This window comes from Notothenia rossii (assembly GCF_949606895.1).
Source record: "Notothenia rossii genome assembly, chromosome: 7".
NCBI lineage: Eukaryota > Metazoa > Chordata > Actinopteri > Perciformes > Nototheniidae > Notothenia > Notothenia rossii.
The window spans coordinates 54,682,579-54,696,738 of NC_136905.1; the positions used below are offsets into that span (position 1 = coordinate 54,682,579).

At 41.0% G+C, this 14,160-nt stretch overlaps 1 protein-coding gene across 1 annotated transcript in view; it reads right to left on the reverse strand.

Moving 5' to 3' along the window:
• Positions 1-227: 227 nt before the first annotated feature.
• rin3 (Ras and Rab interactor 3) overlaps positions 228-14,160 on the reverse strand; it is a 21,972-nt gene continuing 8,039 nt past the window's right edge. The window contains exons 2-11 of the mRNA XM_079691724.1: positions 12,387-12,478; positions 9,152-10,163; positions 7,671-7,848; positions 7,393-7,564; positions 6,021-6,142; positions 5,743-5,929; positions 5,088-5,219; positions 4,710-4,876; positions 1,967-2,081; positions 228-1,271 (exon numbers count right to left, since the gene is read on the reverse strand). Coding sequence (XP_079547850.1) covers positions 718-1,271; positions 1,967-2,081; positions 4,710-4,876; positions 5,088-5,219; positions 5,743-5,929; positions 6,021-6,142; positions 7,393-7,564; positions 7,671-7,848; positions 9,152-10,163; positions 12,387-12,396 — 2,649 coding nt within the window. The 5' untranslated portion in view covers positions 12,397-12,478 and the 3' untranslated portion in view covers positions 228-717. The remainder of the gene's footprint in view (positions 1,272-1,966; positions 2,082-4,709; positions 4,877-5,087; positions 5,220-5,742; positions 5,930-6,020; positions 6,143-7,392; positions 7,565-7,670; positions 7,849-9,151; positions 10,164-12,386; positions 12,479-14,160) is intronic.

A 14,160-nucleotide genomic window follows, 5' to 3' on the forward strand; every position in this document is an offset into this window, starting at 1 on the left:
TCAATGGTATACTAAAATCCATGTGAAATTGCTTCTCACTGTTCTCAGGTCAAATATTTATATGTGATTAAAAATGCGATTAATTGCGATTAATTAATTACAAAGCCTGTAATTAATTAGATACATTTTTTTAATCGAGTCCCGGCCCTAGTTTATACATAATAAGTAATGGCGTTATAACCGTTTATATACTGTGTAAACATTAAAAATGTAAACCTGAAAGAGCATTGGAAAATTGAAAAAGCAAGTTTATTCACAAGACAATCAGTATAAGCTTGTATAAAAAATGTAAATTTGCTTATGGCTGCTGCTAATATATACCTGTGCTTGTAATTCTGAAAAGTCCTTGTACCCTTTTAAGTGCTTTGACTGCTTTTTGTCACAGAATAATGTCAATGGGTCTGAATGATCTGGACTTTAATAAAGAGAGGAAAGATTAATTAATACATTTGACTCAAAGTATGTAGAAAGTCTCAAGCATCACAAAGCAGAACGTAATATAAACAGTATAAACATGATCATATACGTGCATGTTCCAATAATATGTATTTTTACATTCTATAAACCTGCAGTCCCTAGGGTTCCAGACCCCATGTTGACCTGCAGAATCAGTGTCTGAAATATTTGTTGGTGGATTCAGTAACCACAGCAATGCTGTCACCATGGTGATGTAGTTACCATAGCAATACAACATCTGCCACTGTGATGCTGGAGTAGCTACAAGCTGATCAAACTCTCCTCCTCCACCTCCTGCTCCACCAAGTCCACATCAGCAGACTCATCTGGGGAGAAGCTTTCTGCAGGTGGAGCGGATGGAGATGGTGGAGCCGGTGGTGCTGGTAAAACAGGTGGAGCAGATGGAGCTGGAAGAACAGATGTTGCTGGTAGAATGGGTGGCGCTGTTAAAACGGGTGGCGCTGTTAAAACGGGTGGCGCTGTTAAAACGGGTGGTGCTGGTAAAACGGGTGGCGCTGGTAAAACGGGTGGTGCTGGTAAAACAGGTGGTGCGGGTCGAGTGCGTGGTGCTGGTACAGCTGTTGGGGCTGATGGAGCTGGTAGAGCTGTTAAAGCTGGCGGAGCTGTTAAAGCTGGTGGAGCTGGAGGTGCGTCAGCCGGGCAGCTGCGGGGGGGCGGGCTGATGGGCTGGTCGGCATGGTGATAGACGAAGCAGTAAGCTCCAGGCTTGGAACTGCTCTTAACAATGAGGGCCAGCTCTGTAGGGGCCATGGGCCGGTGAACACCATCCACATAAACACTGAGGATGTAGGAGTCTGGGCGACAGGGACAAGGAAGCATGAAGTCAACCCCGAAATGTAAACAACATTTATTTTTTCTTTTAAAGGTCACCTATAAATGCCCTTTTTGATGTATTTTTTACATAAATATGTGTCCCTGGTGTCAGGAGACTCACAAAGTGTCTTTTTTTAAAGCTAGGGACCCAGAATCAGCACTTCTCTAAGAGGGCTCAAATAGAGGGGTATGAGGCTGGAATGGGTGATATGTTTAGTATTTTGAGCAAAACACTTCATAGACATGTTTTATATATCTGAGACCTATAATATGCCTAAAAATAGTATAATAGGATACCTTTAAGTTTCCAGTAATATTAGCAGTTATCTAACAATCTGAGTTATCTGCTTAACAACAAAGACAGGAAGTTACTTCTTTTTTTTTTTGTAAGGAATTGTAGATGGAGAAATTACCACAGGGTAAAGGTAGTTATTGCATTATTGGAGGTGTAGTTATAAGCCCTACTAGGGACTACCAGTCAGGCTATCTAATTCTCTGCTGTATCAGCGTTAAAAATCCTTTTTAGAAAATCTTTCTCTTGCAAGTCCCCCAACTTTAGCATAATCAAACTGCTGGAATGGCCCTTTTAGGTCAGACTCTGAATTGTGGTGAATGAAACAAATGAAAAGCCAGTGCCAACAGTAGCATGTGACAGTACCTATCAGACATACAGTACCTTGTTCAAAGCGTGCGGCACACTGCTCAGCCAGCTGCTCCATCGTGGTGGTGGGCAGGACCCCCAGAGTTTTTAGGTTGATTCCAAACTCTGGACAAGACACTGTCAGGAAGTCCTGAACAACAATAAAGCACAAAGTTACTCAAAGACCAATGGATGGACACATCTTAGCTGGTTTCTCTATTATGATCTGTGTGAATACTCACTGAATATTATGATACGTACTGCAATAAACCGTATTTAAATAAAGTACATTATTTAATTTCATATTCTGTTCTTGTACATAACATATTCTATTTACATGTATGTAGACTTTTTGCACTTTTACATTTATTTATGTTTTATGTTGCATTGTTGGAGGAGCTCAGGTCAGAAGAATTTCATTGCCATTTCTACACTGTAGCTTATGTGTAGGCCTATATGACAAAAAAACCTTTGAATCTTGAATTGAATCTTGAATACTTCTCTGCTATTTTATGGCGCATTTCCACCATGGCGCGGAGCGCGGTTTAAGCGTGCCGTGTCGTGCCGGGTCCGTTTTTGGTTGCGTTTCCACTATGCCTAGTTCCGGCCCGGGGCACATTTTTCACCTTTTTTTCTGGCCCGACAAAATCGTGGTTCTATCGGGGTCAACAACCAGGCTGAGTACTGTATGCTAAACTAGAGAGAGATAATCGCTGGCAAGAGGGCTACAACTACAGCAAGATGAACATATTTGACCCTGATTTAATTGTAATTCACGTTTCAAAATGATGCCGAAGTAACAACATACAGTGATGCAAATTAGTCGCTTTTCGGCGCCTCCCGCTTTTTTAACGCTGCTTTGGTTGACTTGTGTAATTCGTGGAGAACCGACGAGTTTTCGTTTTGGGGGGGGGGGGGGGGATCCATCAGTCCGTCCGTTAGTCAGTCCGGACAACTTCTCACTTCAAAAAAGAAGAAGAAATCTAGATCGCAAAATAATTAAACAAGCGAGTGCCTGTTTTTCCTGGCCAAGGACAGGTTCCAAGAACACAACACGAGCGTAACGTGTCTTCACGTGGTTATGTCTCATCTGAAAGGAGTGTAGACTAGTGCTTACGGAGAGCACCGGAACGCCGCTCCAGCTCTTCAAATATTGCAGTACCCATAAGGAGCCGTACACATGCTGCAGTGTTTGCGTGGCTGTGTCTTTAGTTGTAAGCACAGTGGCGATCTGTTGTTATTAGCATCTGGTTAGCTAGCTATGCTAACAAATGTAAAGAGCTTTTCTACAACCAGGTGGAAGAGAGCTCTCTCCTGAGAGGCTCAAATAACCTCAGCTCAGTGAGGTTAAGGCACACCTTGATATGATCATTATAATTATTAATGAGACATTAGAGACTAAATGAAAAACAGGTATAAAATACTATATGACAGTAACAAAAAAGTTGTTAAAAATAAGTGATTTGTAAAATATCCAAAAAGAAAAATCTGCTTACAGTTCTGTTTCAAATGGGTGTTGAGAGATGTATCCATAGATCTCCTCATGTTGCTCTCAAAGTGCACCAGATTGATGCTTTTAACTTCAATATTTAAACAAAAAATCTTACCGGGGGAGCGTGCCACCGGACCCCCCTAGAAGAGTTTAGGTCCCCCCCACTTAAATCATGTTCACATGGATACTAAATACATTTGCACACATCTTGTGTCCATATCTTTCTGTTTTGGTGGTCATGCCACACCGTGCACATGCATGCATGCGCGAGTCATGGTAAGATATCTGGATTAAGAGGTTGCTTTTTCTTTGCACAGCATGGAAGAAAGGCCAAATGAATTGGCTGTGATTTTAGTTTTTTTAAGCAGAGGTTGAGTTCAATAATTTGTACGGCCCTCGGAGGATGTTGTGAAAATTGAAAGGAAAAAGGTTCCCCACCCCTGCTGTAAATAATAATAAAAACCCTTGATTTATAACTTAACATCTCTGTCTCCTATTCATCTGAGTATATTATAAAGAATAGCCAGTTAATTTAAGCATTATAGCACAGGCCTTTGTCAGATGGTATATTACGTTGTTTTCTTCCTGCTTCGAATAGTTCTCTCTTTTTTCCCCATACCTGTGTTTGCATCACTGAACATACTGATACCGATTAGTAAAAACCATGAATTAATGCTTTGACAAGTCTGCAGACAGACGGCAGGCGAAAAACCTTTTAAAATGTGTGTTGTCTAAATGGAGATCGGCTAAGCTAACATTGTACAGTATGCTCCGACCGTCCACACTCACAACAACGGCCTATACAGACATAAATAAACCAGCGACTGTATTCACCATGACACAGAAAGTCTGTGGTTTTTACTTGTTTAACTTTTGTCTAGTTTCTGAACAGATATGAGGAGCTGTGAGCTCTGAGGGCTAACAGCTAACGGCTGATGTTGTTTTTCTGGGGTGCTCATTGAAGATGACGTCACGGCTCCGCCTACACTGCGTTACTATAGTTACTGCCCCAGCTACTAAACTGTAATGGAAACGCAGCATTAAAGTGAGACGGGCCTAACAAGTCCTAACAAAACAGTACTAAGTCGAGCAAGGCCTGCGGTGGGAATGCGCCATTAGTTTACATTTTTTCCCACAATACAAGTAGAATTTAGTTTTTTTACATGTACATCATGCAATACCAATCCTTATTGTCTCTTACAGCATGTGAGTCCCTCTGACCCTAGCAGATCACACAGCGTGTCACTGTTAATAATGTCGTCTTGGTATGTGGGTGCGTGTTTGTACCCGAACAGATCCCTGGGCCATGCGCTCCTGGTTCAGCGTGCGTCTCCTCTCCCAGCGGTGGATGGAGTCCTGAACCTCTCTGCTGAGCTGCCGTGTTGCTGTCCTCTGCTGGTCAAAAGTCTTAATGTGCTCCAGAGCCCCATAGGTGGTTGTCAGATAATAGGAACCTACACACACACACACACACACACACACACACACACACACACACACACACACACACACACACACACACACACACACACACACACACACACACACACACACACACACACACACACACACACACACACACACACACACACACACACACACACACTCAATCAATAAGGTTGCAAACACAGATACGGGATCAGGGTGTTAGTATTTTCTGGGTACCTTCTCCTAGTGCTAAGGCAGGGTCCATCAGCTCCATCATGTATTCTACATCCAGCTGCAGGTTGGGCAGATTGGATCTAGCCAGGACGTACATCATTACTGGCAGGAAGTCATCAGCGCCATGGGCACGCCCTAAACACAAACACACATATAAATATTTTTGACAAAGTATTCCCCGGGGAGGAAACTCTTTGATTAAAAGTGGGGAGATGTACAAAAATGTTCACTAAAAACATGTTTTGTGCCAATGTGTAGTGTTGTTGACATGACAAGAAACTGTTGGTAATTACGCTATAATTGGACAATGAATTTTGATGATTATTAAAGATTCTCTAGAGTGAGCTGAGACCACCAAAAGCCTCCCGGAACTGGATTTAACAAACAATTTTCCAATTAGGAATATCTGATCTCATGTAATTGGCCTGTGAGCTCACCTTAGCTTGCCATTGAAAGAGCATTTTTCATGTGTGTAAAGAAGGCTAATGCTAATGCTTGTTATGGGGCCAATAAAACAAAGACGCCTGACAAAGGCTTAAAAACTAGTTTTATGTATATTGCCATAATCGTACTGCCATGAATGGAGGTTTGGTTTTGATAAAAAAAAAAAAAAGAGAATTGGAGTTCATAGGTTAAATTGTTTTTCTGGGGTTCTGACCTGGACTGCTGACAGCCATGGAGTCATAGATGATCTTGCATGCCTTCAGCATGAGCTCGATCTTTTTCTGGGGTGAATACTCCAGATGCAGGTTGCTCAGTTTGATGCTGATCTTCTCCATAGCAGAGGCCTCAGGGACAGCAGTGGTTACTCCTAAAGCTGTGGTGGTGCTGCCTAGAATGACAGACTGAAACACACACACACACACACACACCATCAGCGTCATCTGCTACTTTTGATATGAACACGTCTCTCACAGCTGTCCGGTCCAGTCTTACCTGGTTCTGTGCCAGCTGTTTCAGGCTGCTGTCATTGATGCGCAGTTTCTCAAGACTCTGGTAAATGTGCTCCCTCAGTGGCTTCAGCACACTCTTACACAAAGCAGCCTCTGCGATGCTCTCTGCACAGGCACACACATGTACAATGCAATCAATAAAACGTACCCTTTTGCAAAATGAACAACATCACGTAAACCGTTCCTTTGAGAATGACTGTAACAAAAACTAAACACTTTGGATTCACAAAATCTGACTCGTATAAGCATTTAAAGGTGAAATGTGTAAAATGTGTCCAGGATTAGAAACTTTAACAATCAAAACATGAACTAAATTGCCAAACAGAATGTGAAAGAGGTTACAGTGTTAATGTTATGTCAAACACGTCTATGTATTGTGATATATCTACTCAAATTAGCATGCTAACGGACTAGCCCTGGCCTGTCCTCTCTTGTATTACCACCTGTTCCTCAAAAGACAACAGTAAGTCTCTGTAGCACTTGGCCCTTAGTGTAGAGAATGAAGCTGTAGAGCAGCAGCAAGGGCCATCCCACAATATAGAAAATAGACACCACACTGAGAGTTGATTCCCTGTATCATGTTGGTTTTGCTCTGGCTCTGCCTCTTTTGGTTCTGTATCTACAGTATCAGTAGTGAGTCTTTTAACTCAACGGGAGATTATGACCAACTCCTCTGCCCCAGAGTCCCCATGATATTGGACTTATTTTCCACTAGCCATTTATCTTCCAAATATTCTCACACGACAATCATATTTTTTAGACAGACATACAAGGCAGAAATGATCTTTGTCTGTGTCAGTTTCGCAATTTTACTAGCTCTGAAAACATGGGCCGTTAACATTAGTCAAATTGTGTAAACATTTTAAGCCAATGTCGACTTTGTTGGAACGTTCGTAATGATTAACATGTTTATTAAATCCGTATACATACCTCGTTTTATGTAATGTTAGCCAATTCTAATGTGCTATCTATAGTTGGAGAACATCTTTGCCAAAGCAAGGATGTATAAAGAGTACGGATACATACAAGGAACAGAGACAGACTTTAAATTAAATTGAAATAGTGGCCTAACTGTGATATTACAATGTTAAGTGATTTCATTTGGCCCAAAAAGACTTGTTCCCATAGACATACATTGGGAAAATCTGTCTTTTAAAGTTAATCATCTTCTCAGGAAGAACACTTAAATAGAACATATTTAAATTATTAGGACCTAAAAGTTGTAAAATACACCAATAGGCAAATCTTGAGTAATGTGCATAATCCAAGACCGGAACCCTAACCCTTACTTTAGGAATCCAATTGATAAAAAGAAAAAAACGTATGAAATAAAAAACAGCGTCATTTGAGTTTACCCAGTTTTTCTTCTGAATACTGGTGTTGTGGCTCCAGCATGGCTTGCAGCTCAGTGCTCTGCAGCAGGTAGCTCTTCAGCTGGGTCATCATCTGTCGGATCTCCTGTAGCAGCTCAGTCGAGGTGGAGTGGTTCGACATGGTCTCGAGGGTGAACGCACGGTGCTCTTTCACCTATATACAAAGTATGAAAGCTATACTTGATTCCATTTTTTAATCCAGATGATATGTGGCGTTGAGGTCTAAATCAAAAGCAGATAAAGATCTCCTGTGTACTCACCAGGTTGCCGAAGTAGCTCAGCGGGTCCCGGGCCAGCTCCACGATGCGCTGCGTGAGGCGCCGGTCGTGGCTGATGAGGCCGGTGAGGACCGTGGACAGGCGGTAGCGGGCTCTGTCCAACATCACAGTGGGCGTTCTCTTCACTGCTACCTTGGGGATGCGACTCTCCGCGGGGCGACTGGAAAGAATGATAAGGTACGTCTTTTAAACAAAAATAGAAACTGTAGAGCATGCCTCTTTGACCAACACATTGTTACCAATTGGCTTCGAGGTCCAGTCTTCAACTGTCTGAGACCTTCTGGGCAGGGAAGTTTCAAATTATAAGCATAGTTTAAAACGTTTTGATGATTTGAACTCTGTACAAAAATCTTGTCTGTGATAATAATCTAAAATCAGCCTTTCACATTCTGATATTAAGCATGCTTAATCGAAGCATAGCTGCCCTTGCTTGTAGTCGAAACTTTTGGTTTATAATGGGGTTCCAGTAATGCTTTTCTATACTTATACTGAAAAACTGTGCTACATTGCTATTAGACACCAGTGACTTTTATTGGTTTTATTTAGAATGAACAAGGACAGATTTAAACTACATTTACTACAAATATTATAGGTCGAGAATTGCTCTTTGTTGGTTCAACTGTTTGCTAGTTAGAAAGTTGTATACCTTTTTAACTGCAGGTTTCAAACATGTGTTGAAAAGTATAAGACTTAACATAATTACTTTAATACAATTGTTAAGCTAATGTGCGATGTGAAATACTTTGTAATGCACAAATCAGAAATACATGTTTGATTAATTATTACAGATTAATTAAGAATTATGGAAGCTATATTAGTCACACTTACTGTAAGGGATGTCTGACCAAGCGGTCGAGTTGCATTGTGGGTAACGTAGTTGCCATTTTTTTGTTTGTGGGGTTACAGGTCATGTAAAAAAAGCCCTAGTCAGGATAACATATTTTACTGTGTAGTATTTCCTGACTGTGAGGAAGCTGGTCCTGGTTGATATCAGAGTATAGGCAAGCCTTATAGGCTCTGATTTTACCATTTCACTTGTCATATCTATTATTCTAAGAATATCTCATTAACAAACTAGCTAGCGACGGTTAAAAAAAAGATAAGTAAATTTGCCCCCAATATTTATGAGAGTCCAAGTCAAGATAAACCAACTGCTGATGCTAATTGCAGGATGGAAACACACTATTAATGAATAATTAATCTTTAGCTGATTTTCTGTGAAATTGATTAACCTTTGCCCTAAAATTGGACAGAAACCTGCCTCACAGTCTGCCTTGGCATTTCTAAAGAGCCAAAATGCATTATGGGTCAGTTAGGTCAATATGCCCATTAAATAAATGTTCTCATACTGAAATTAATTCAAATCCACATACTACGCAGTTTGATGAACTACAAACCTGGTTTTACATCCTATCATATATTTGCACACAGCACTTTTCCTCTGCCACAGATCCAGAACCTACTTCTGGTTCTGCTCCTGTTCCTGGCTCAGCTCTGCTTCTTCCTCTGTGCTGCTGGTGGAGCGGGAGTCAGGGTCTGTTACTAGCACTGCCCCCCCTTGTGGCGAGTACAGCGACACGTCCGGCCTCCGTGCTGGGGATGGAGGGGGCCCTCTCATCCCTGCAGCCTGATTGGCTGATCCTCCCGCAGCAGGGCAGACAGGTGTGTTTTGGGAGGAGGGTTTCCTCCTCGGGGGAGGGACCGGGCGGGTGGGCTTCTTGGTTAACAGCGCACAGAGGGAGCTGGATTTTTGTTTATCATCCTCCATTTTCACCTCCTCTTCCTCCTTCTTCTCATTGTCCTTTTCCACCTCTTCCTCCTGATGCATGCTCTCTTCTTCACCCCCCTCACTGGGCTGACCTGATTTACTTCCCTCTCCTCCTCCCTCTCTCTCAGTTATCTTCGCAGGATTTTGTCCCTTCTCTCTCTCTGTCCCCTCTCCTACCTCTTGGTCGGTGCTTTTCCGGGAGGAGGTGCGACGTAGAGGCGCAGGAGGCAGTGGGGGAGCGGCTCGGCTCTGCGGGGGGACCGGAGGCCTGGACGGAGTGAGTAATGTTGACACTAACTTCCTCTCTTCTCTCTCCCCTGCCCCTCCCTTTCCTTCCTCTTTTCTATCAGTTACAGAAGTGTGAGGCGAGGGGGGAGAGGAGAAGAGGAGGCCCATCCCCGACCCTAAGCCCATGCTGGGGGGTCGGGGCGGGGGACGCTTGTATTTAATGTCCGGACTGGGCACCTTTTTGGACCGCCCTTTGACCTCTGTGCTCATCTTCTGAGGGGCTTCTCCATTCTGCAGTGAGGGGGTGGGGGTATGATTGGCGATGATGTCCAGTTTGGAGATAGAGGAGGTGTTCAGGTCTTTGCTGGGGGAGTCCTCCATAGGGACCGGGTTAACATACATGTAGGGTCTACTCTGGTTCTGATCCAGAACCTGCTCCTGGTTCTCTGCCTGCAGGCTCAGACCGGACGTCCAGAAATCTGCAACACATGCAGTCAGTGTTAAAGCTGATAAGTAGTCAAGGTTGCGTGGGTTACTTAAAACATGTATACCTGTACAATATACCTAAAGTCCCCCAAAATAAAATGGGTGAAGCAGATTTATCCACTACGCGTGCAAAATCTAGAACACCCAGCCTAAAATTTCAGAGGCAACCTCGTGGACATTTTTAAACGGCAGCTGAAAACATAATTTTTTTAATTTTGGGTTTTAATTAGCAACAACGCCATTTAATTGGTCTTTTCATCTTTTTGAATTCCTTTTTTCTATTATTAATTTCCTGTTTTAGAAAATGCTATTGTATTTGTGATTGTGTATTTTTATTATTATGAATATTATTATTATTATTATTATTATTATTATGACTTACCTGAACAAAATTGTAATCAGTAACCAACTTGATCTAAGTATTGGGGGGGAGGTTGTGCTAGCCGGAGCCTCGCAGCGGTGTTAGTACGCACTACGCAGGCTACTGTCCCGCAGCTGCCGCCTCTCTGTTGGACTCCGGTACTGCACATTACTGAAGAGACGTTTCTCAACATTCGGGGCTTTTCAGAAAACATCCGGGGCTTGAGCCCAAGTAGCCACCCCCACTGCTACTCATACTACATAACTCACTATAAAGACATCGTGAATGTGTGCCCATGTGATCTATAATATAACGTTATTTTTGTACCAGTAATCAGATTACATCTCTTTTATGTAACTTTAAAGGAATACCATTTTTTGTGTCCTGATTACATAATGTAATATAATCTGTTACTCCCCAAGCCTGTACATAGTATATTAGTACATATAGTATTTATTTAGTACAAAGCAAGGCCATTTAAAATATTCAATATTATATTATATTAACAGATTTATGCTGAATTTAAGGAATTTGAATAGGCACATTTGAAATATAAGCTTATTTAAACTAAATCAACTAAATAAAAATAAAAACATTTGACACTATTCACTATTCATTCGTTTTTAAGTGTAGGAAGTCAAAACATCCATGTCCCCATTTATTACTTTAATTCTCGGATAGAAAGTGAATAGCATATTTTGAAATGTAGAATCTATATCTAGAAAGGTAAAAAATGATGAGGAAATATGATTTCCTTTGATGCAACTAGGCCAGGGGTCTGCAACCTTTTGGACCAAAAGCGCTATTTTGTCTGGAGCCGCAAAACATATTTGATAGCTTGATAGCTTATAAAGTTGTATATATTGTTACATCATAGACAAAAACTACAGTTTTTTTGCATTTGTTATTTATTACATTATAGAAAACTGTTTACCTCTAATAATAAACAAAGAACTCTTATAAGGAGAATTAAAAAAAAATACACAGGCCTACTTTAAAATAAATCAACACAGCACTTGGGGAGTCCTCTGCACATTTGAAGAAAATGAATATAATTAAAATGGGCCCACTTTGAAATAAATAAAACATATAGCTGCACCCTAAAAAGAGTTAAGTGATAGAATTATGAATGAAGATCGTCAGCTGTCTTCCTCTCCCGTGTTGTTCCTCGATACGTAAAGGCTGCAGCACCGTTGGCCACTTCTCTCCACATATCCGGTAAGCCAGCATCGTTTGCTGTGAAAGCATATAACTCTAACCACGCAGAATTAAACCCTCTCTGTTCCTCCGATACTTTTATTTTCTTAGATTTATCCATAGTTCGCTCATCGAGCCGGGGGTCAGGTTATACACCTGTAAGAAAATGCGCTGGTGCGGGACCCTGGCAGGATGTGACGCATATTTTAGTTGACCGAATTAAAACCGTTTTTTCAACCATGCAACAACATATGAATAGTCCTACAAATATTTTTATTTTATTTCCTTCTTATTTTTATCTAAGCTCAAGGGAGCCAGAGTGGAGGGCTTAAAGAGCCGCATGCGGCTCGAGAGCCGCGGGTTGCCGACCCCTGAACTAGGCAAATGTTATGTCCATGAAGATCATACAACACACATTAAATGTTTTCATGACATATTCATGCGGTTTTCCTACTGTTTTCTCTTTTGTTATATAAATAACATTGCTAGTCTTAGTGCTTTATACTTTTCATATTCACTTTAATATATATTATTTTAACGTGTCTGCTGAGTCATCTTTTTGATCCGATTCATTTTATGATAGTTTCTTTCATTGCTGTATCTATTCTTTGTTAAAGCAACAACAACTTGAATGCACTGATGATGAAGATGTATCTACCTGCACCCATAGCAGAGATGACCTCCAGCTCCTCTCTCTTAGTTGCCGTGGTGATGGCCCGGGGTAACCTCAGTTGGACGGCCAGAATGTCCCTAATTGGTGGATTTAAAAATAAAAGCCAGCATTAAGTGTACTGTCTCATGTTTTCATGGCATTAACATGTGCGCATAATGCATGTTATGGATGTTAAGTGTATGTACTGTATAAATGTATGTGCATTATATATATATATATATATATATATATATATGTGTACTGTATACTTAATGCATGCCACATGTGTTAGTGTGTATATATGCCATGTCTTTGTGCTTTTGTACAAACATTTGTATCTTTTAGCATACAATATGGTGCAGAAATTAGTCATTTTATTACTTTCAGTTCTCTGGTCTCGAAAGTCAATAGTTTTTTTTAAAGTGTTAGATGCCTGAAATAAGGTCTGTGGTTAACACAATCTGAGGAGATTTTTTTAACTACGTAAAATATGTCAGTAAATACCCCACTGCTGTATGTCTAAAACTTCTATGTTTCACTGTTACGGCTGCTGCCTTCCTGGTCGTCTGAGTGTTTTCAGCTGTGTGTGTGTTCTATGTAAATGAGCTGTGCGGTTGCCCTCCCGGCATTGGCTCCCATCTCCTGGTCCGCCCCTGAAGATTGCGATTGGAGCACGCCGGGCCCGACGCACTCCAACCGCAGCGCATAGCCGTCGCACACCTGCTGGAGATTATTACAAAGCTTGGGGACAATCATCATTCTGGAGGCTCTGTATGTGGACAGATGCCTCTCGCTACTTGCTCTTTGTTCTGGGGTTAAACTTGTGTGGTTAGTTAGAGTGCAGAGTAGCTTAGTTAGTGTTTAGAGTAGTTAGGATTCCGTGACGGTTGCCTTTAGTTTAGCTGTGTTTTTGTATAGATTCTCTGTGTTAGTTGTACCACTTTTAGAGTGAGGTTTTGTTTCGTTCTTTATTCAGTATAGTATTTATTTTCCCTGTATGTCTTTAGACTCCTTTCTTAGAGTCCTCCTTTTGTTTGGTTATTTGTCAACCGGTGCCCTTTTGGCCCTTTTGTTTGTTTCAGGCTGCTTGCCTGCCATTTTGTTTACAGCTGTTTTTAAATAAACGCTTATAATTAATACCAATTCCACTCTGGTCGTGTTATTTCCCTTTGGTTCCCCTAGCCCAATAGGGAACGTAACAGTCACAAAAACAGCAGTTGACTAAATGAAACTACAAAATGTCATCATGACGAACATTAGAATTGTAATGATTGTATTCTAACTGTATTTGTGTCATTGTGTTATGTACCCATTCATTGGTATTCTCACATTCATCTAGTAATTTTACTATATTCTCAGATATGTTTGTTGTTTTTACATTATCATTCATGTTTGTTGATTTGTGAAGACCTCTGAGACAAATGTGATTTGTGATATTGGGCTATATAAATACATTTGAATTGAATTAGCCGCCTTTAGCTTAGCGGTGGTGACTTGAAGTGATGATAGTCCCTATTTTGTATAAAGTCCAACATTAGCTTTTTACTTCTGGCATTTACATTTACGCTTCAAACATCATAAAAATATTGCCTGAAATAAGATCAATTGTGTACGTAAGATTTTCACGTCAGTAAATGCCCCACTGGTGTTTGTCAAAATCTTCTATGTGTCATAAAATGTGCGGTTGCTAACAAGCAACGTTAGGTTACTTACGTTAGCTTTTTACTTCTGGCGAGTGCATTTAAGTGTCAAAAAATATAAAATGGTGTTAATCAATGGA